Here is a 22,918-nt window from a genome sequence, read left to right as displayed (position 1 = left end):
GTGGGCAGGTGCCAAATCCTGCTGGAAAATGAAATCAGCATCTTCAAAAAGCTGGTCAGCAGAAGGAAGCATGAAGTATGCTGTATGTTAGATAATTTCATTGTATCATGCAAGTCTGATTATTAGCTTGTTGGAAGTGTTATTTTGTCATTAATCTTTATTTCTCATGAATAGTAGAGCTGCATGATATTGACGAAATATGCAACTTGTTAATGCTATACAGTAATGCTTTAAATGTGTAAAATTAGTTTAAATTAAGATTTAAATGTAATTAAAAACCTAATGATATAACCTCCATACTAGGGGTGCTCTGATCAGGTTTTTTGAGGCCGATCACAGAAAGCAGTATCTGCCGATACCGATCATCTTTTTCAAAGCCTTCTTTTTATCATTTTTAACTATTTATAGTGATACTCCAACCAGCAATCCTGCGGTTCATAAAGAACTATGTTTTCCTACCTCCACGAGTGCCATAACGATCCGCTACCTGCAGGATCCTCACATGCGATGTAGCCTAGTAGCCGGGACAACTTCTTTATGTTTACAGAAGTGACGTAATGACGCAGTGCCATGTTCGAATTTCCCGCGAAAACCTACCCATACCACTCAAATTAGAAAACATTATTATAAGATAACCTTGCTAAAGTAAGGCAATAGTTTTGAACACTGGCTGGTTATGTACTTGCTCAAATATTGATTTCGGATCATTTTTAACCAAAAAAGTTACGGACTGCAGCTTTAATGAAGAAATATGAAGGTAAGTACCTCACATTCAGCATTATATAATTATTTCACCCGCGCCGGACAGAGACGGTAACGCTGCATGTCGGGCCAAACCTTTCACGGCAGCGTCATCAGCTTGAGATCGTTTTTTTTTTTAGAGCGGCCTTTTTAGAGACCGCCGATCAATCATCCCAACGTGATTATCGGCCGATAGTGATCGGTAGCCGATCAATCGAAGCACCCCTACTCCATACATTTCTCATTTTTGGGCAGTAAATCATGGACAGCATGACTTAAAACTCTGAGTTTTCATATGTATTAAAATCAATTTAATTTATTAAAACTATTACTAAACTATTAATCTGTTAAAACTATTAAAATTATTCAGTTAATGCAAGCATGTTGTGATATGCATATTGCAGTTTGTACATTTGCTTTGAGTATATCATGCAACCCTAATTATTAGCTTGTCTAAATCTTTATCTCCCTCTTATTCTAGTGAGGTCTAGACCTCCTCTGTTCCTGTAGATCTGCGTCGCCACTGTGCGACATCAAGCCAGCCAAATGGCCGAGAAGAACACCAGAATCGCTATCGTGAACCATGACAAGTGCAAGCCCAAGAAATGTCGTCAAGAGTGCGAGAAGAGCTGTCCGGTGGTGCGCATGGGTAAGGATCGCCCGTTGAATTCGCCTGATTTCAGTTTCGGTGCAGGTTTTTGGTGTCATTCATGTGTTTTCATGTGTTTTCTCAGGTAAGCTGTGTATCGAGGTCACACCTCAGAGTAAAATCGTCTGGATCTCAGAGTCTCTCTGCACTGGTTGTGGAATCTGTATCAAGGTAATTGAACGACCCTTCGTTGTGATTCTGTCTGTTCAGTGCATGTTTATATTCATGTATGTATTCAGCAAAAAGAAAAATGCAAATGTTTGTTTTGCACAAAACTGCACTTGTAATTACTACTGTTGTACACTAAAGATTTGACAGCAAAATGCAATGATAGACATTGTATTTCTCTCTGTCTTCAATCAGTGGCACTATCTCCTTGAAAAGCTAGTAATTTAACACTATACAGTATCATATGGGATGCTCACATTTTTAAGGTCTCTAAATGTTCAACATGATCAAACCTTTGCAGAAAAACAAAATGCACACAATCTACTCCATGCCTTCCGTAGAGTTTTTTATCCGGTCAAAGCTATTTTAGTGTAAATGTACAAAACGTCCAGTTTCAGCTGGTGCTTCACATGTCTCTTTGCTGTTAAATCTTGACTGAGTTTTATCACGTAATCATCAGAATAACTTTTAGAATAACTATATCCAGATGAACACTTGCTGGACTGAAGCAGCTCAGCTTTACTTGATTCTCCATCAGTCATTTTTTAGAGAAATCAGTGCGTCTCAAATCTGATCATCAGGATCTTTTGAGGAGCGTTTGTTTCCAGAAGCTTTACTTTCACTGTTCCTCAGCGGAGGAATGATCTTCACAAGCCTCCAGAACATCTTCTGAGGAGTGTTTATTTCTTCATCTCTCAGTCAGCATTGCATTGCATTTTATGTTTGGATCATTTCAGTCTTATCTTACCAAGACATATTGTTGGAGATATAGTGACCACTGATATTTAGATCATTTTATGTCAGTATCTGCTGTGCTGTTATAAAGATCTCACTGATTTACATTATAAGCGTCAGAATTTTATCTTACTTTTTGGCATATGAACATCAGCATCTGCACCAAATTGCATATTTCTGCCCAGTTTGGGCCTCTAAATAAAACTGAGCTGTTTTTCCTCCATATTTTAACTATATCGGACTATATGAGCCATAAAAGCCTTATGGATCAAATATGACATATGCAATTGATTTTTTTAAAACTGTTCTCTAAATTGACTTAATCATTTCCATAACATTTTCATAGTTTATCATACATTTAATCTAATTTTAATTATTCTCTTTCATTAAGAAATGCCCATTTGGTGCTCTGTCAATCGTGAACCTGCCAAGCAACCTGGAGAAGGAAACCACACACAGATACTGTGCCAATTCCTTCAAACTGCACAGGTACGAACGTGCATCTCACCTGAGTCATCAGTACATTAGTTATGCTTCAGTATGTTGTGCATTTAATCTGAGTGTTCGTGTTTGTCAGGTTGCCCATCCCTCGTCCAGGTGAGGTGCTGGGGCTCGTGGGTACTAACGGTATCGGGAAATCCACTGCCCTCAAAATCCTGGCGGGAAAACAGAAACCAAACCTGGGGAGATTCGATGTGAGTTTCTATCATCCGCACAAACACACACTTCAAATCTAGTTTCTAGTTTCTCAATGGACTTTTCGATATTAATCGATTCTCATTTTTACGGAACAATATCGATTCTTAAATCCCAAGAATCGATTAGTCTAGCCTGTTTTCAGTTAATGGACTGAACGTTGAAGGGTACTTCCCATCCAATATATCGCAATAAGCACTTTGGTACTTTTAATATTGACAGATCGCTGTAGCGCCTCAGTTCAACAGACGTGAACTAATCATCTCCACATTAATACCAGTTTCAGCACAAAATAAACATGACTAAACATCCGAAGGTAAGTTGAAAGAAAGAGTACAACTTTACAATCCGTATTCTGTCTCATGTAATCTCTCAATCAGTGTTTCAGCCGCACAAAGACGCCAATATAACGGCTTGTAAAAAAATGTCACGTAACGACACATTTACCTCAGAAAAACATATTTGGTGACCATAAACTCATTAGTCAGATAGAAAAATAAACTGTGGAGAGGGGCATTTTGCTAAATATCTGCACCATATAATATATTAATTATCATTTAGCTGTTCTTCAATGTTTAATTTATGTTTAAATAAATCCATCAAGATTTTATGACAGCCACCATGATGTTTATATTTAAAAAACAAAAACAAATTGAAGTAGAAATATTATTATGTAATTGTAACTTTATTATTTTAAAAAGTTCATTAAGTGAAATTGTAACAAATCAGTTAGTTTTAACCTTCAATATTATAGTAATGTAGTACCAACTGACTCTCATGTATATTTTACAGCATTAGTTGAGAGATTTTTTTTCCTTGAGAAAATTTGGCATGTACTGTACCTGATATATATCCAAAATAATCTATATTGAATCTAATCGGTAATCGAATCGAATCGCAAGCTTGTGAATCGTGAAATTTGTGTCAAAACCCAGCCCTACAATGGACCCTTTTCACAAGACTGTGATGAAGCGTTTAACGGTCATCAGCATGGCCGGACTTACCATTGGGCTTTAGTGGACTGCAGCCCATGGGCCCCGCCTTTGCCCGTTTACGTTTGTTTGATTTGTTCGTCATTTCCACTGCGCACGCAAGATATAAACGGGCCAGCCGGGGCTACAGCTTACAACTACGACCTTCGACGCCACAATCAAACAGCATAAACTGGTATTTATGATTATTTCACATAGAAGAAGGACGTGCACGTATTGAATCGCGTCTGCACCGATTGGTTTGTTATCACAACGCTACTTTAAACAGCTCCATTAAGCCTTTAGCCCCAAAGAGCGCACATTTAGAAAGATAATGATACATTCTCAAATGTTCACACCTCATTTCTTTACAGAGGATGATTCTATATTACTATATGAATGTTCCACTAAATTATGCGATCATCTGATGAGTTTTAAGCGCTCTCTCTCGTCTTACTGCCATTACACATAGTGGGGAAGAAATGTCATCAAGATGATTTTAAATAAAAAATAGTTTCTGTTTTTATAATATAGCTATGCCTATAGGACTTAGCCTATCACACAAACAAGAGTCCTGTTTTGTTTTTTCCGAATATCTGCACGATCGCAAATGTACAATAAACAACAACTTACAGAGTAACTTTCAGAATAAACAACAACTTACAGAGTAACTTTCAGACACAAAATTCCGTTTTGCTCCGTCAGAAAGAAAATAGAACAAATAGCAGAACCGCTGTGTCTCTGAACAGCAGTGTTTTGTTCCTCAGCATTACACAGACCAGCAAATGATTCAATCAGGCTACAGTCGTTTGCAAAGTTAAATGAATCAGCTTTTTAAACGAATCGGTTGATTCAACTCACTCATTAAGACAGTCACTTGCTGCCACCTACTGGCGGTTGTAGTTTCATATTTTAAAAAGTAGCTTATTTCATTTTTGCAATCATTTAATATTTCTACATTAAAATGTTATATTTAAACTTAACATTTATGCACAATCCATCTATGAATTTTGTTGATAGTGATTTCATTTGATTGTTAATAGCCAGCATTTCAGGGTTTTGATCTCTCAACTGAGAGAACACGTCTAGTTACATTTAAACTTTGACTATAGCCTAGACATGTTGCATATTAATTGTACTATTTATGAACCTCAAAGCATATGTTTGTGTATTTTGTGTTTCTCCATAATTATGTTCTATTTCAGGGCATTTGTAGTGTAGGTATAGGGCCCAAACCTAACCTCAGGCCCAGGGGCCCCCGCCCCCCTAAGTCCTGCCCTGATCATCAGCATCATAAATCCTCGAAAGTTTTTCATATTTGCATTTTTTTTTGAATGTGTGTACATTTATAACACTATTCTTTGTATTGTATCACCTTTGCATCAGATTACAAAAAAACAGTTAATGCTAATGCGTGGTTGTTTCTAATGCGGCGTCTATGGGCGGGACGGTAAATTTGACATCGTTCTCTCTTCTGACAGCTGTTATCAGCCTCTCTCAATTTTTTTCCCTTTTATTGAAAGTCAGGAAAACACTATCGTGGAGTTTTTCTATTGCTATTTGAAAAAATGGGAATGCAAAAAAATATATTTGTGCTACTCTCCCATTCACCGCTCTTCAAGTTTACCCAACTATGACGACTTCCGCTGCTGAGAAACCCGGAATGTGAAAAAGGTCCATTCTAGTTTTCATATTAGCTCGTTTTCTAATTATTCTGAGATTGCCATGAAAATAGCCTTGATGCTGGCATGGCATTAAAAAGTGAATAAATAAATTAATTCATGCGTGTTTTTCCAGGCTCCTCCTGACTGGCAGGAGATCCTTGCATATTTCCGTGGCTCCGAGCTGCAGAACTACTTCACCAAGATCCTGGAAGACGACCTGAAGGCCATCGTGAAGCCGCAGTATGTCGATCAGATCCCCAAAACCGTTAAGGTCAGTATGAACGGCAGCTGATGGAAATTTGAAGTCATATCTGCTTGATTATGCAGATAATCAATCTGCATAATCAAGATTCCCTACTGTGTTATTCCTACTGTGTTATTCCTATGTATGTCTGCACTATCATGTATGTCTGCACTATGTTTGTACTTTCTTCTGCACTGGAAGCTCCTGTCGTCAAGTCAAATTCCTTGTGTGTGTAAACATACTTGGTAATAAAGCTCTTCTGATTCTGATTCTGATTGGTTGTGTTGTAATTCTCCGTTTGTCCTGCAGGGGTCAGTAGGCACCATCCTGAGCAGGAAGGACGACACCAAGTCAGAGGAGCTGGTGTGTGAACAGCTGGGTAAGTACACATGCATTTTTATTTGTGCAGGATCATGTATATGTTTAGAAATGTGATCGAATAATGTAGGTGGTTTTGTTGTGTCATGTGCTCTGATTGGTCAGATCTGTTGCACTTGCGTGACCGTAATGTTGAGGATCTGTCAGGAGGAGAGCTGCAGAGATTCGCCTGCGCAGTCGTCTGCATTCAGAGAGCTGATATGTGTCTTTCAGTATCTGTACTTGTGCAGTGATGAAGCCCTGTAGCGTTCAGTGTTGTTTTAGCGTTATTTATATATTATTTTTACGAATTTTTGTTTATTTTGTGCTTCTTATTTTTCAGTTTTAGTGCTTCAGTTTAAATTTATTTTATTTCATTAGTGTTATTTTAGTATTGTTTATTTAATGTTAATATTTTGAGCTTGTTTTTTTTTTTTTCAATTATCAAATTAGTTTTAGTTTTACTAATTTTGTTGCATGCTTTTTTGTCATTTTTATTTGTTTTTGTTTTTTAAAATTTGTTTAGCTTTGATTTTTATTTCAGTTTTAAGTAATTTTAGTATTTAAACTTATTTTATTTCATTGTAATGATGAAGTGTTGTAGCATTCATTGTTATTTCAGTGTTATTTACATACTGTTGTAGTATTAATATTTTTAGGTTGTATTTTCATATTTTCAGCTTTGGTTTCAGTAATGTTGTGTCTTTGTCATTTTTATTTTTTTTTTATATTTATATTTAGCATAAAACATTTTTTTTTTTTTCAGTTTTAATTTTACTAATTTTAGTACTTAAGCTTAAACTCAATTTATTTCAGTTTAATTATCTAACGTCCTGCAGTGTTATTTTATAATTATTTGTATAATATAATATTACATTTTTTGTGTTTAAATTTTTTTTAGATTTTCATTTTACTAATTTTAATAATTTCATGTGCTTTTGTCATTTTTATTAGTTTGGTGTTTAATATTTATTTAGCTTAAATTTTTTTATGTCAGTTTTAGTAATTTTAATCTAAAATCCTGTAATGTTCAGCGATATTCATTTTTTTTTATATATATACTATTATAATATTTCCTAATATTTTGATCTTTTATTTTTATATATTCCATTTTAAGAAATTTCATGTGCTTTTGTCATTTTTGTTAGTTTTTAAAAAATATTTATTTAGCTTTATTTTTAAACTTCTGTCAGTTAGTTGCGAAGGCAGCATTTCTATTTTTCATTGTAAGTTTTTCATCAAATATTTATGTGTTTGTTATTTTAGCTTTAATTCAACGAATGAATACTGGTTAATAGTTAGCTAACAACAGCACTGATAGCACTGTCGTTACTCTCTCTAGTTTCATGTTCGACGAGCCGTCCAGTTATCTCGATGTGAAACAGGCTGAGAGCTGCCATCACCATCCGCTCCCTCATCTCTCCAGACAGGTCTGAAGCTCCTCCGATGCTCTCTTAGAGTCGCTAGTTACTCCTCAATACTACTCCTTACACCTCGTATTCCTCTGTGCAGGTACATCATTGTGGTGGAGCACGACTTGAGTGTGTTGGATTACCTGTCAGACTTCATCTGCTGTCTGTACGGCGTTCCCAGCGCTTACGGTGTGGTGACCATGCCCTTCAGCGTCCGGGAGGGTACGGTCCTCTAAAACCTGCATGTGATGCTCAGAAACAGGCCCGGTTCTACGGGGGGCACCCTCAAACGAAACCAAAAGCACTCTCAATTAAAGCTGTAATAATGGCATTTTATTGCAGATTTGGCAAACTATCCAGTGTGTTATGGTTTGCGCTCTGGAGATCGATTTCTATTTCAACGTGTTTTTGCAGCGTTGAGCAGTGTAGCCAATCACGGACATATCTGTTGATTTCTTGAATCAGAGACAGCTTTTTAGTGATTATGAACGGAGCGCGCTTTGCGCCATAGCAACGACTGCCACTAATATATATATATATATATGTATGTTAGAGCACCCTCACTAATTTAAGAAGCACCCTCAGTGATTTGATTCTGAACGATAACATTCTCTTATTTCCTTCAGGAATCAATATTTTCCTGGACGGCTACGTGCCGACAGAGAACCTGCGCTTCAGGGAGACGTCTCTGGTGTTTAAAGTGGCGGAGACGGCCGCTGAGGAGGAAGTGAAGAAAATGTGCCGCTATCAGTACCCCAACATGAAGAAGTGCATGGGCGAGTTCTCGCTCACCATCACGGAATGAGAGTTTATTTCCTTCAGGAATCAATATTTTCCTGGACGGCTACGTGCCGACAGAGAACCTGCGCTTCAGGGAGACGTCTCTGGTGTTTAAAGTGGCGGAGACGGCCGCTGAGGAGGAAGTGAAGAAAATGTGCCGCTATCAGTACCCCAACATGAAGAAGAGCATGGGCGATTTCACACTCGGCATCACGGAAGGAGAGTTCACCGACTCTGAGATCATGGTCATGCTGGGAGAGAACGGTGAGATGCTGCTCCGTGTTAAAGGAAGCGGTGGTGATTGTGACTTCATTTATTGTCCACTAAACGAGGTTTCCTCTTTCAGGAACTGGGAAAACCACGTTCATTAGAATGCTTGCAGGAGGCCTCAAACCAGACGGAGGAGGTAAAAATCAGCTCACACCAGTCCAATAGTTAACATTCCAGCAAATTATTCATTTTAATCACAAAAAATAAAAAAAATTGAAATTCTAAATCTAATCCTATTTTATTGGATTGTAATATTCTTTTCTGAGAAAATGTTTCTTCTGATATCCCTGAATTAGGGCTGGGTGTTAAATCGATACTGATATAATATGCATTGCTAAGAACTTAATTTGGACAATTTTAAAGGTGATTTTCTCAATATTTAGATTTGTTTGCACCATCAGATTACAGATTTTCAAATAGTTGTATTTTGGCCTAGGGCTGGGCGATAAATTGATAACGATAATTATCGCGCGATATAAATTTCCTCGATAAACGATAACAAGAGGTTAATAAATGTTCAATATAATGTTTATGAGGCAAAGGCGGAACGAAAGAGCGCTAGTCATTTGAAGCGTGGCCACTCGTTTATCTGCTCGGCTCAAGTTCAAACAGCGGCGCAAGGCGAGTTCACTAGAGCAGATGCGTTACTCGCTGATGAGTCTCGGTCAAACAGCGCTGTGAGATCCAGTGTGAAGTGCTTGAATTCAGCAAGGAACACAAATAACTTTACAGCCAGATGATACAGCGCTGACAAACACTGTGCGCAACAGTCAGAAGGCTTTTTAATCGACAAATCGCCATCATTTACCAGAGATTTACTGTAGTAGCACTAACTGCACCATGGTTTTGTGTCAGAAATGTGGGTATTCGTGTCGAATTTTATTATATGTGACCCTGGACCACAAAACCAGTAAATAAGCTTTCCATTGATGTAAGGTTTGTTAGGATAGGACAATATTTGGCCGAGATGCAACTATGTGAAAATCTGGAATCTGAGGGTGCAAAAAAATCTAAATATTGAGAAAATCATCTTTAAAGTTGTTCAAATGAAGTTCTTAGCAATGCATATTACTAATCAAAAATTAAGTTTTGATATATTTACGGTAGGAAATTTACAAAATATCTTCATGGAACATGATCTTAATGTCCTAATGATTTTTGGCATAAAAGAAAAATTGATAATTTTGACCCATACAATGTATTTTTGGCTATTGCTACAAATATACCCCAGCAACTTAAGACTGCTTTTGTGCTGCAGGGTCACATATTATTAATGTAGACATGTATTAAATGTGTTGAAAGAGGAGTAATGGAATATAATCACAGTATTTTTTGTGAATAAGCTATAGCATTTATGCGTTTATGTATTTAGACTACTGTTTTTCATACAAATACCTAGAAGCCATATTGCATTTTTATCATGGTATCGAGGTGCTATATTTGTGGTTTTAACTGTGATTATCATGATCTAAATGTATGTTATGGAAGACCTATGGTTAAAAAAACACCTCAAACAGTCAGAGTAATTAAATTTCACCATATAGAAATGAGATTGTTACAGTGTTTACAGATCTATCTTACTGATTTTGATAATGAACACAAATCTACATCTGCATCCTAACTCAAGCTACTATCAAATGTGTATTTCTAAGAGAATGTTATTATTAATATTATCAGGCAACACAAACCTGTTTCTTGGTTTGAAACAGTGTCACTCATTAGAACGTGCAGAACTAAGAAATTATTTTTTTTTATTAAGATGCTTATTTTGTTAAGGAAACATGACTGGAGAAGTGTAAAGAATACAAAAACGAAGTCTTTGTCATGTTCTGACCATAAAGAATAGTTTAAAACCACAATTAACCGTCTTTCACATTAGAGCAAATATCTGCCTTTAAAGTTGAAAGAAATAAAAATTTGACATTTATCATGATAATTATCGATATCGACTGATATGAAAAAAAAATTATCGTGATAATTTTTTGGCCATATCGCCCAGTCCTACCCTGAATAGATTTTAAATCAAATTAATACAAATTAAGTTCAAGAATTTAAGAAAAATGGGTCTTGAATATTTATATTAGTTTCTGTTTAAAATTTTAATACTCAATTATTTTAATTATTTAATTTTAAAACTCAATTATGGGATTCACAATGAAAATAGCCAAAGAAGTTGGCATGGTATTAAAAAGATTGTTCTTTATTAATTTCCAAAAAAAAAATATATATATAATTATTCTTAGTCTTAAGTCTAATTGTAGGTAAAATACATTTAAAAACAAATACTAAAACTGAAATAAAAACTAAATAGAAATAAAATAACTTCTATAAATTAATCTAGGATTGAGGAAAGCACCTCACAAAATTACTTAAAAGTTTTACAATTTAAGAAAATAGGTCTTGAAGATTTTTAGTTTCATATTTTTACCATTTTTTTGTCTTGTTTTAAATTTGTAAATGTTTTAAATTTTAATAACTCAGATATGGGTTTTCACCATGATAATAGTCTAAGAAGCTGGCATGGCATCAATTTTCTTTCTTTAATCTATTATTAATGCACAGAATAATTACTACTAATAATAGTAACAAAGACATTTGTTCATTTATGATTTATTTCTCATTTGAGAAGTTAAAATACTTTTTGGGACATTTTAAGACATTTATCCCACAAGGATAGCAAATCTGCACACAGACAGGTTTATTGATTTTTACAGGCAGACACGTACACTTTTATGTGTGGCAACTGAGTGTGTGTTGTGTTTCTCAGGTGAGGTGCCCATCCTGAACGTGAGCTACAAACCACAGAAGATCAGCCCCAAGTTTAAAGTGAGTTTGAGCTCTGTTAGTGAGCGTTATACGTCAGTCTGCAGGAGTCATGATGTTCGGTGTGTGTTTTCAGGGCAGCGTTCGAGCCCTGCTGCACGAGAAGATCAGAGACGCGTACACACACCCTCAGTTCGTCACTGACGTTATGAAGCCCATGCAGATCGAAAGCATCATCGACCAGGACGTGAGTACACCAGTCTTATTCTGGTGTTATTTGCTATTTAGGAGTGTAATGAGTCGCTCGTTTTCTTGATGCATCACGTTTAGCTCTTTAATTATTTATCACCACAATGCAATGTAATATTCCAAGTAGGCAGTATGTACATATATTTAATGTGTTTACTTTCAAGTTGCTTGGTATGATAAACTCTTATCATAAAGTCTTAAGGAGTTTGTCTTAGCCAAGATGCATTTAGGAAAAACCTTTACATTAAAATAAGGAAATGAATTGAATCTTGTTGATTGAATTGTGCTGAATTTGCAAAAAAAACAAACAAAAAAAATTATATTTAGCTTTATTATATTTATTTATTTCAGTTTTAGTAATTTTACAACTATATATATAAAATTTCACTTTAATTTATTATTTCAGTTATAGTAATTTTGGAATTTCAATTAAAACGTTCAGTTGACAAGGCAACATTTCTAAATAAATTTAAGTCTTTAATATTTTATTTCAGCTCTATTTGAAATGTAATGCTATTATTATTTAACTGTTTTTGATTAGTATTACACCTTTAAAACAGTTGTAGAATTTAATATTTTGGAAATGTGTGTATTTTCAGTCTTTAATTTAATGTGAAGCTTTAGTCATTTTATGTGCTTTTGTCATTTAATAGGTTTTTTAAATATTTCTGTTTAGCTTTTTTTTTCTTCGGTTTTTTAATTTTAGAACTTCAACACCCTTAGTACTATTATAGCATCTATCAATATTCTGAATTAGATTTTATTATTATATTTTCAGTTTTAGTAATTTTGTTCTTTTTGTCTTTTTTTTAATGTTTGTATTTAGCATTAGATTTTTTTTTGTAATTTTAGAACTTCAAAACCTTATAGTATTTATCAATATTTTGAATTAGATTTCAATTTTATTTACATTCTTCATTTTCTTTTAGTAATTTTGTGTTCTTGTCATTTTTGTAATTTTTCTGTTTAATATTTCTAACAATTTTTTTTCTAATTTTAGAACTTTAACTTTTTCTCATTTGAAAAATATATTTTTTTTAAATATATATATATATATAGTTGTTGTTAATAATAACATCACTGAAGTACATGACACAGTTTGCTTGATTCATACATGCTTGTTCAAACACACTGATTGTGTCTCTGTAGGTCCAGAATCTGTCTGGCGGTGAGCTGCAGCGTGTGGCTTTGGCTCTGTGTTTAGGAAAGCCGGCAGATGTGTATCTGATCGACGAGCCGTCTGCGTATCTGGACTCTGAGCAGCGTCTGATGGCCGCCAGGGTCATCAAACGGTAACATCTACATCTGCACTCGATGCTTATTTCACAGATTCCTTCCTTTATTTGCCATGCAGATTCATCCTTCACGCCAAGAAGACGGCATTTGTGGTGGAGCACGACTTCATCATGGCCACTTATCTGGCGGACCGAGTCATCGTCTTCGACGGGATTCCATCCAGAAACACTAACGCCAATGCATGCGTACTTCATTTGCTCTGATAACGTGTCTGTAATTGGTAGTTCTTTTGCAAAAGTTTCCTTAAATGTACAAATGAAAAATGTATAGAATAATCACATAACTCTATGAGCATGCTGGTGATTATGAAACCAATGTTAATACTGAAATGTGCTTCTCATCAGTCCGCAGACCCTGCTGGCTGGCATGAATAAGTTTTTAGCGCAGCTGGAGATCACGTTCAGAAGAGACCCAAACAATTTCAGACCAAGAATTAACAAACTCCATTCCATTAAGGTAAACATTCAAATTGAAATGACTCTTTACAAATTACATTGGCAGATAATTTTCTTCGGATATCATTTATTCAGTGTTATTGTTGGTATTATTACGATAATGTTTTTATTTCCGATTTTGAACTAGTTTTATTTTTATATTTGTTTTTGAAATTTTTTTGTAATTTGTGTTTTTGGCATTTTTTATGTAAATATAGTTTTTAGTAATTTATATCAGTTTTACTTAGTTAAGTTTACTTCAAGTTAAACTAAATGAAAATTAGACATTTCGCCTTGGCAACTAGCTGAAATCAAGTAAGTTTAAAGTTTGTTTTATCTTTTATTTACATTTTTTATGGTTTTAGTTTTAGTGAACTATAATAACTGCATTTACCCCAAAATTAATTCACTTTTAAACTGATTTGACATTACAGATTGTTTTAAAGCAGCTTCACAGTATTAATTTTACAAACACCAGTAATGTCATTATTCAGCTCGATTCAGTTTACATTTACATTTAGTCATTTAGCACAGTGGTTCCCAACCCTGGTCCTGGAGGCACCCCCCCAACACTGCACATTTTGCATGTCTCCTTTCTCTGACACACCAGTTTCAGCTCTTGGAGTCTCTCCTAATGAGCTGATGATCTGAATCAGGTGTTTGATTAAGGAGACATGCAAAACATGCAGTGTTGGGGTGCCTCCAGGACCAGGGTTGGGAACCACTGATTTAGCAGACACTTTTATCCAAAGAGACTTACAAATGAGGACAATGGAAGCAATCAAAATCAACAAAAGAGCAATGATATGCAAGTGCTATGACAAGTCTCAGTTAGCTTAACATCGAAAATTCAGTGTTTGGATTGCAACCATCTCAAAACTGAAGCTTCCTAGCTAGATAGCATTTTTGGGCCTCATAATAGGGTTTCATGCTTCTGTGACTTCCAAAAATGCTGTCTAAATAGGCTGTTGACTTGATGGTCTTGATGTTGTATCAAAGTGTGGCCAGTAGCTTTGTACCTGTTTATTACAAAACTGTTATCTGCTTTCGCCTTTAAGGATGTGGAACAAAAGAAGAGTGGAAACTACTTCTTCCTGGATGACTGAAGATTCCATTTCACAGAATTCCAGAAATTTAGCCGCTCAATATGACATCAGACCAGCAAGCGCTGGCACTGTGGACTTACATGTTTGACTGAATTACCATCACCACTTCAAACATACAGATCTGCTCCACTCCTCTCCTCTCAGCCATTGGTGCGATTCAACAGAGACAAGACGTATCCTCTGACATAAAGCCAAACTTGTGAGGAGAGGAAATTATTTAAAAAAATATTTGTCTGGGTGAATTATCGTTATCATTAACAACTGAAGTTCTTTCTCGTCACAAAGTGGTGCGAACCAATTTACACACGCCAAACATGCAACTGTATATTTTGAATAAAATATTTTAATCATGTTACACGATGTTACATATTAAATAACTTGATTTCTCAAAATTAGGCTTTTGCATTCTGCAGTCTTGTGAAGATGCAATTAGAAGCGGTTCAATATTAAAACGCACTACCAGCTACACAAAATCTGTTGTGTCAGTGATATTGGGTGACGCGTCTGTGCAGTGAGATTGTTTTGTAATAAACTGACTTTAAATGGAAAGACTGCAGCTGAGAAAGATGTTCTTTGGCTTGTATTTGGTGTCAAAATACATCGTTCTGTATGTACTTTTTTCCTCTGAAGACCATATTTGACAAATGATAAGGCAAGAGAGTCTGGTCTGGTCCAGCTAAATATATAAATGCATAGTCCCTGAAGGGAACTGCAACTGAAAAATGGAAAGGCAACAATGGAGAAAGACATTCTTAATCTTTTATTTGTTTGGTGTTAAAACTACATCTTTGGATCAGAAATGTAATTTATTACAGGCATTTTGCATCAACATTCATTCAGCAGACACCCTAGAACCCTGTGGAGGAGGTTGATAGAGTGCAATAAAGGTGCAGTGAGAAACTCAACGAAAAACACATTTTCCAAAACAAAAAAAGGCACTTTCCTGGCACTTTTCCTGTCATCTCAGGTGATATGCTGACACCATTATGCTCACCTTGCAGCACAAGATGAATTGTTTACAAGTTTTTCAGGAAAATTCTGATTAAGACAGTAATCTGAGAACCAGTCTAAAAAAAAATACCCACATTAAAAGTTGTAAATAAAAGATTTCAGTGTTTACAGGAAGTGCACATAGATATGAAAAGTTTTATACATTCAAATCAATATAAAACCAATATTTTTTCCCTTTTGCTGTGCATGTAAGGGCAGTGCAACAAGAAAACAAAATATTAGATTTTATTACCAATGCAAACACACATTTACATTTTCACGGGTTTAGTGAAATAGGAACAGGTGAAACAGTCGCTGTACTTTTTTAAATCAAGAATGTGAGGGGAGAAAAAGCCAGAAAACTGTTAAAAGCATTGGATATGTTCCTAATCGATACCATTTACCAAAAGCCACCCATAAACTCAAAACAACAGATTTTGTGTATCTGATATCATTGTAAACCAAAAAATAGTGTATATCCAGCATTTCAGCATCACGGGTATGGTAACTGCATCACTACCCTTGGACCTGCACCTCGTCTCCCAAAATGTCTACAAGACGATTGTTCATCTTGTCTTCCACGGCCAGAATAATTTTTCTGGCCTCGGTGGCCCCTGCCTTGATATCCTCCTCTGTCATCTTGGCCCCGTCTTCCTCCACCCCTGTAGGACTGGCTGTAGAAGGACTTAGTTGCTCTAAGATTTACATTGGGATACTCCATCTCTTCCACAGACCAGTTATCATCAGGAGAATATGGGTGAATGGAGCGAGAAGGGTCTTCTGCGATAGGACCAGCATGATGGCTCTGTGGAAAGACTCCCCCTTGTTTTCCTAAGTTCCCATTGGTAAAAGGGGTCAATCCTACCATGTCTCCTTGCAGGGGGCCAATCGGAAAAGGTTGTACAACAGAACAAGGTCCAGTAAAGGGTGGAGGTTCCATTGTGGCCACTGAAACGGGAATATCTACAGTCTTGAAATCACCAGCAGTCTTCTGCAAGGACCCGAACTGGGGGTTTACAGACCTCTGGCCATTCCCTTGACCTCTGTCCACTGATGGAGGAACAAATGGCAAGACATCCATCCGACCATGAGGGCCATGGTTTAAGGCCTCAAGAGGCATTGGAAATGGCATACGGTGGTACCCAACGGATGACGGCGGATACATCTGATTCCCAGGGGGTGGATAGGGTGGTGGGGAAAAATGCACTGGAGGGCCAGATGGGTACGACCCAGCATAGCTACTTGGACCAGAAGAAACTGGCCAGGTCATTGGTGGCCTTGGTGGCAGTGACATTGGAATGGATACAGGATGATCATTGTACGCTCCCAACTCTATGGGACCAACAGGACCGCTACCAGATGCTACAGGTGCAACGGGAGCATGGCTGTCCAATGAGGTGTCAGGGATGGAGCGCAAATTTTGAGGAGGGGAAGGGTTTTCTGGTTGCCATGAAGTCACAGTGGGGTTAGCAGGAGAGTCCGAGGAAGGAGGAGGCCCTCTAAGGTGCATCTGATAGGCTTGGTTAAGTGCACCCAAATATACGATGGGAGGAAACATCGGCTGAGAGTATGCCTGTGGAAATTGGGAGTACTATGTAATTCCATAAACAGTGGTCTTTAATAAAGCAATAAATGCAAAGAAGAGTTCTCAAACCGTGTACCTTGACACCGAGGTTGAAGAAGAACCTGAGGACATTCATATCTGAAATAATACGGACTGCATTTCAAAGATTAAAATCATTATGATGAAGACAGACTAAATAGAGTTGAATAATGGCCTATATTTGAAAAGGTATCTTACATGTCAACTCATAAGTACTGAAACTGACTATAAGGGTGGCATAGCAACAAAGACAACAAACAGCTCAAGTACAATTTACCTAAAAGTCTAACATTTGGCTGCTTGAATCAATGTTGAGGTAGAAGGGAAAGTTTCTATTTCTTTTTTTACATACAGTATAAAATGGATCACTAGGGTCTTTATTACCTTGCGGTAGGTCTTCTCCTTTTTGGGAGAAGGAATAGGGGGGCAGCGGTTCCACCTCTCCCTTCTCGTTCTTGGGGAATCCTGGATAAACTGGGTCCTGAAGGAGCTGAGACCATTGGACATGAGGATAGGGGAGTTGTTGGGGTTGGGATTGGGGGTCCGAAGCAGGTGCTACACCTGATGGACAAGAGATGTTCTGTGAGAACTCATGGAATTTTGATCGGCTGAGTCTACTAAAAGGTCATCATTTGCAACCAATTTTACTTCTGAAATAAGATGCATTTCAAACAATGCCATGTCCAAGACTGAATTAGGATGAAACTTACTAGAGGCAGGCATGGCTGATGTTTCACAGGGTCGTGGATCTGATTCATTGAGTGAAGACTGAGGTAAGTCTGGAGGTGGAGCTTGGGCAGGACCAGAGGAAGGAGAGATGGAGGTAGGAGGAGCATGGGGAAGAAGGATTGGTGTCACAGTCGTATGAGGGTCTACAGACTTTTGGGCAATTGGTGGACCACTGCTTCCATCAATGGGAAGGGTGGTAGAAGACTGATCTGGGGCGTCTAATATAGGGGCAGGAACCTGAGCTGGGGCAGAAACAGGTATTGCAGAGGCTGGTATACATGGTGGAGCGAAAATAGAAGATGGTGGGGCACTTTGAATGGACGGGGTTGGTTCTACAGAGGCACAAGGGACTAAGCCAGAAGGGGCCAGAGTAGTTTGAGTTGGGATAGCAGGAGCTACTTCGACAGGGGTGATTTGAGATGCAACCGAGGTAATCTGAGATGCTGTTTGAGTAGGCTGGGAATTAAGATCAGGTGTTGGGAGCAATAGGGTAGGCACTGGGACAGCTTGTGATAAGGGTTGGGTAGATTTTGGAGCAGGTGTAGACTGAATAATGGCAGGGGTGCTTCTAGAGACTGCTCCTGCCACAGAGATGGACAGTGAAGGGGCTGAAGTGGACACCGGGGCAAACTGACTGTTGTCTGGCCTTCGAGCAGGGCTAGTTTTGGGTGGGACAGGGGTCTTTTTAATTGCCTCGGGAGCAGACTGATTAGGAGCGGGGACTTTAGCAGATTCATATTGAGATGAAGATGGGGCTGTTTTGGGGTCAGATGAGACGGTAACAGCAGGAAGTGGAGAAAGAGAGGCAGGGGAGGGTTTCTCCAGTACTTTCTCTTTTATTGTTAAAGAAGGTTTCTGCCTTGGCTCCTCAGAAACCTTTATCTAGAATAGAGTATAAACCAATGGCTGGTTAGTTCAAAACAACTTAAATCAACAAGGAAGGGGCAAAATACATTGCATGGGTTCTCAACATTCTCACACTTTCCTGCAGAGTTTAGCCCCAGCCTTGATCAAACTCGCCTACCTGTAACTTTCTAGTAATCCTGACGAACTTGATTAGCTGGTTCAGGTGTGTTTGATTAGGTTTGGAGCTAAACTCTACAGGAAAGTGGACCTCAGGGTCCAGAGTTGAGAAAGATATAATGCTTGTTTTGTTGCCATGCACTTGAACATGGTGGGAAGCAGTGGTCCCCAACCCTGGTCCTACAGTACCCCTTAAACAATACACATTTTGGATGTCTCTCATCTGACAACAATTTTAGGCCTCGAAATCTCTACTATCACGATAAGGAGTTGAATCAGGTGTGTTTGATTAGGGAGACATACAAAATGTGCAGGGTTGTCCAGGGGTCCATTCTTCGTACCTTGATTAATACATCTGAGATGATTTGAAAGATTCCAGATCTTCTAACTGATCTCTGGCATATTTGGTTCTTCAAAGGAATTTGTGGATTTGATTAAAATATCTGGATTATATTGTCTAAGATTACTGCATGTTCTTGTGTTCCCCAAAAATGGCATATGTATCGATACTCGAAACCACGATCAGCAATGCAACAATTGGCTGGCGGCAAGATAGCAACATAATGACATCATATGATTAAAAAAAGACACCTGACGAAAAGGTTGACAAATCTTTGGACCTTTATACAAGCAAACAAAAGCACATAAATGTTATAATAGATAAATGAAATGTGCACTGTTTTTATTTTATTTTAAATTTTCACATGATTCCCAATTATTTATATTCACAATTTCTAGTATTTGTACAGGCGTTACATTTTTATTTCAATGTTATAATTAGCAATTCATTTAATTTTATCTTTGAAGCAGATTTGTTATGTGACAGCATTAATTAAAGTTTCTTAAGCCATCAAGATCATGTTATCTGCATCTCCTGCACTCCATCAAGCCACTCCCATAATAGCTGTCAACACTCAATATGCACGGCTAGGATTAACTGTATAGCTTGCGTGTAAGACTCCAATACAATTACAAAGTAAATAATTTATCACAAATATATATTTCATAGAGTAAAACCGGCTGTGTCTATAGTATTATAGACTACACAACATTATTATATTATTTTCAAATTAATTTTAAAATTATTATTATTTTAAGTTATTGTCCCTGGATCAGTAGGGTACTCTTGTAATAAAGTAGCAGTGGCTGGGACAGATTTTAAGTATCAATCAAAGCTTAAAAATATGCAAACTAATCCTGTTTACATAAAATAAGCCTGCTCCCGAGCAGGTTTAAGTTTACAGACCTGTTGCAATGACAGCAACACCAGAATGAGCTTTGAAGAACAAACCAATCTAAGATCATGCCAAATCATCAACAATCAAACCCAGCTGAGTTAGCGACGTATGAAAAACAGTCTCTATGATCAACTTATCTTACAATGCTTTTGAGAAACACAGCCCAGGACCAGGGTTGGGAACCACAGGTGTGAAGGACTACAACACTTTCTAGTATACTTGGTTTTGTCAGAACCTCAAAGACAATTTCTACAGCAGGGGTGTCCAATCTTGCTCCTGGACAGCCAACATCCTGCAAAGTTTAGCTCCAACACACTTGCCTGCAAGTTTCTAATGAGACTAAAGCAAAGTCACTAGAAGGCAAGCCTGCAACCATTAGCCGAAAAAGCGTAACGGCTAAAGCTAATGCTTCCGGTCTGGCAGTACGTGGGAAAGGAGACCAGAGGTTGTTTTTTTTAATGGATGTCAATGGAGGAGAGGCATCACTACACTGAATAAACAGCTTTTTAGGGGTAACGGATTATCATTTAATGAATTGACAGTCTGTCTGCTAATCTTCAAGTTTTACACTAAACAATACTTTTGGATTTAACAATTTTTTAGAGTTTACCACGGAGAAAATGCTGTTTTATAAAAGAAGTCACTGACTTTTTGCAACAGGTGGGATTCAGCTCACGGCACTTCTCGTTCATTCCTATGGGATCCGTAAACGACGACTGAGTGTCGCACAACTCTGACTGAAATTCAATGACGTCAAGGCTGTAATGTGATTGGTTATTAAGGGACACGTGATCCAAGTTAGCCGTTACGCTTTTTCCAATAGTAAGTAATACAGACCCTCTCATCTCCCTATAGTAAGACAACAGGCTTGTTCGACTTCATGCGGCGCCGCAAAGATCGGCTGTCGCCTGACAAAAGTGGTGCATTCTGGTTAGAAAATTTGTCCGACTTTGATCGGCGCTGCAGCCGCCTTACGATCACATGTGCCATCAAAGTATCGCGAGAGCAAAACGAGACCAGCTGCCTAGGTCAGGCGCTGCAGTTGCTCAAAATCGGCTGCGAAAGCCTTAATGACGATTCTGTGATGACAAGGACAATGTGTGTTGCATTTAACAATTCAATTCATAATGCACAAATCTGTGTTTTTATAACAGTAAAATCTTTTATATTGAGTCACGTTTATCAAAAAAAAAAAAACCCAGATAAAAGCATATATACCCCCACTTTATTGGTATTTAAATAGTGTTCGACTTCATGCGGCGCCGCAAAGATCGGCTGTCGCCTGACAAAAGTGGTGCATTCTGGTTAGAAAATTTGTCCGACTTTGATCGGCGCTGCAGCCGCCTTACGATCACATGTGCCATCAAAGTATCGCGAGAGCAAAACGAGACCAGCTGCCTAGGTCAGGCGCTGCAGTTGCTCAAAATCGGCTGCGAAAGCCTTAATGACGATTCTGTGATGACAAGGACAATGTGTGTTGCATTTAACAATTCAATTCATAATGCACAAATCTGTGTTTTTATAACAGTAAAATCTTTTATATTGAGTCACGTTTATCAAAAAAAAAAAAACCCAGATAAAAGCATATATACCCCCACTTTATTGGTATTTAAATAGTATATGTTTATGTTGAACTTTATTTATGAACAGAAGGCGCTGTATTAAGCAGTATATAAATAGTGTTTTTGTTGCTCATAAAAACGTTTCTGAAACGTCTGTGTATTTGACAAATATTGCATTTAATTCACTTCATCTGTGATATATGCAAACACCGCGAGATCGTCACTAACGGGAGCAGAACGTGTCCGACTTGACGTCTCCGCTTTTAATTCCGCCTCGACTGCAAGCGGCTACTCTCGCCAGCCGGTGGCAGGCTAGTATATTTCATCTCGAACAAGCCTAATCTCTGACTAAAGACCTTGATTACCTGCTTCAGGTGTGTTTAATTAGGGTTGGAGCTAAACTCTGCAGGACAGTGGCCATCCAGGAGCAGGTTTGGACACCCCTGGTCTACAGTTTAAATAAAGACAAATCTGAATCGGTTTAGTAGAGTGTGCTCTGTGTAAATGACTTAATGTAACTCACTCCTTGTTTTTCTTCAGTGGTGCTCCTCTGTCTTTGTACAGGCCTTTGGGGTGTTTCTGAAAGCCAAAAAAAAACTTCAGAGTAATGATTAAACATGAATTAAAATATCATTAGCTAAATGATCAATATAAAGGCAGTGCATTAAGTCTTACAGAGATTTTTTTCCTTTTAAACTGAAAATGTCTGTCCATGCTGCTATATATTTAAAGGGTTAGGTTCACCCAAAAATGAAAATTGGCTTGCGTTTTACTCACCCTCGAAGCATCCTAGGTGTATATGATTTTCTTCTTTCAGACGAATCCAGTCGGAGTTATATTAAAAATAAAAATTGTCCCACTGTAGCGAATCCATGTGTTTTTGTAAGAAACATATCCATATTTCAAACGTAATAAACACTTTTCTATCACTTCCGTCATCTGTCATACGCGGAAACCGTGCCAGCGGATGACGTAAGACGTCGGTGTTGCGTGATTAGTGACGAACGCGGCGAGAAAACAAAACAAAACACCGGTCACGAATTAGAAGTACAACCCGAAGATTTGCAAAGAAAAATGTCAGAGGATTTCGATATAAGCCAAGAGGAGACTGGTTTTCCTTTGCTAAAGTAAGGAAACTTTGCTTCCTTTGCTCCTATAAACAAACTCGTGAGACTAGCATATAGGGATGAAACGGTTACCGGTTTGACGATAAATCATGATAAAATTCCCCACGGTTA

At 37.5% G+C, this 22,918-nt stretch overlaps 1 protein-coding gene and 1 pseudogene across 3 annotated transcripts in view; one reads left to right on the top strand and one right to left on the bottom strand.

Annotated features, from left to right (window-relative positions):
• LOC107694427 (ATP-binding cassette sub-family E member 1-like) overlaps positions 1–15,180 on the top strand; it is a 17,924-nt pseudogene extending 2,744 nt beyond the window's left edge.
• An 85-nt stretch (positions 15,181–15,265) lies between these two features.
• LOC107694425 (OTU domain-containing protein 4-like) overlaps positions 15,266–22,918 on the bottom strand; it is a 15,964-nt gene continuing 8,311 nt past the window's right edge. For 2 of the 3 annotated variants that reach the window (XM_016494114.1, XM_016494117.1), the window contains exons 15-19: positions 22,204–22,259; positions 17,839–18,739; positions 17,513–17,689; positions 17,187–17,242; positions 15,266–17,098 (exon numbers count right to left, since the gene is read on the bottom strand). In XM_016494114.1, the coding sequence (XP_016349600.1) occupies positions 16,019–17,098; positions 17,187–17,242; positions 17,513–17,689; positions 17,839–18,739; positions 22,204–22,259 (2,270 nt within the window). In that variant the 3' untranslated portion in view covers positions 15,266–16,018. The remainder of the gene's footprint in view (positions 17,099–17,186; positions 17,243–17,512; positions 17,690–17,838; positions 18,740–22,203; positions 22,260–22,918) is intronic. The other variant, XM_016494116.1, reaches the window with a different exon arrangement.

The sequence above is a fragment of the Sinocyclocheilus anshuiensis genome, unplaced genomic scaffold, assembly GCF_001515605.1.
Source record: "Sinocyclocheilus anshuiensis isolate Anshui unplaced genomic scaffold, SAMN03320099.WGS_v1.1 scaffold1826, whole genome shotgun sequence".
NCBI classification, from domain to species: domain Eukaryota; kingdom Metazoa; phylum Chordata; class Actinopteri; order Cypriniformes; family Cyprinidae; genus Sinocyclocheilus; species Sinocyclocheilus anshuiensis.
This window is presented reverse-complemented; position numbering and strand designations above follow the sequence as displayed.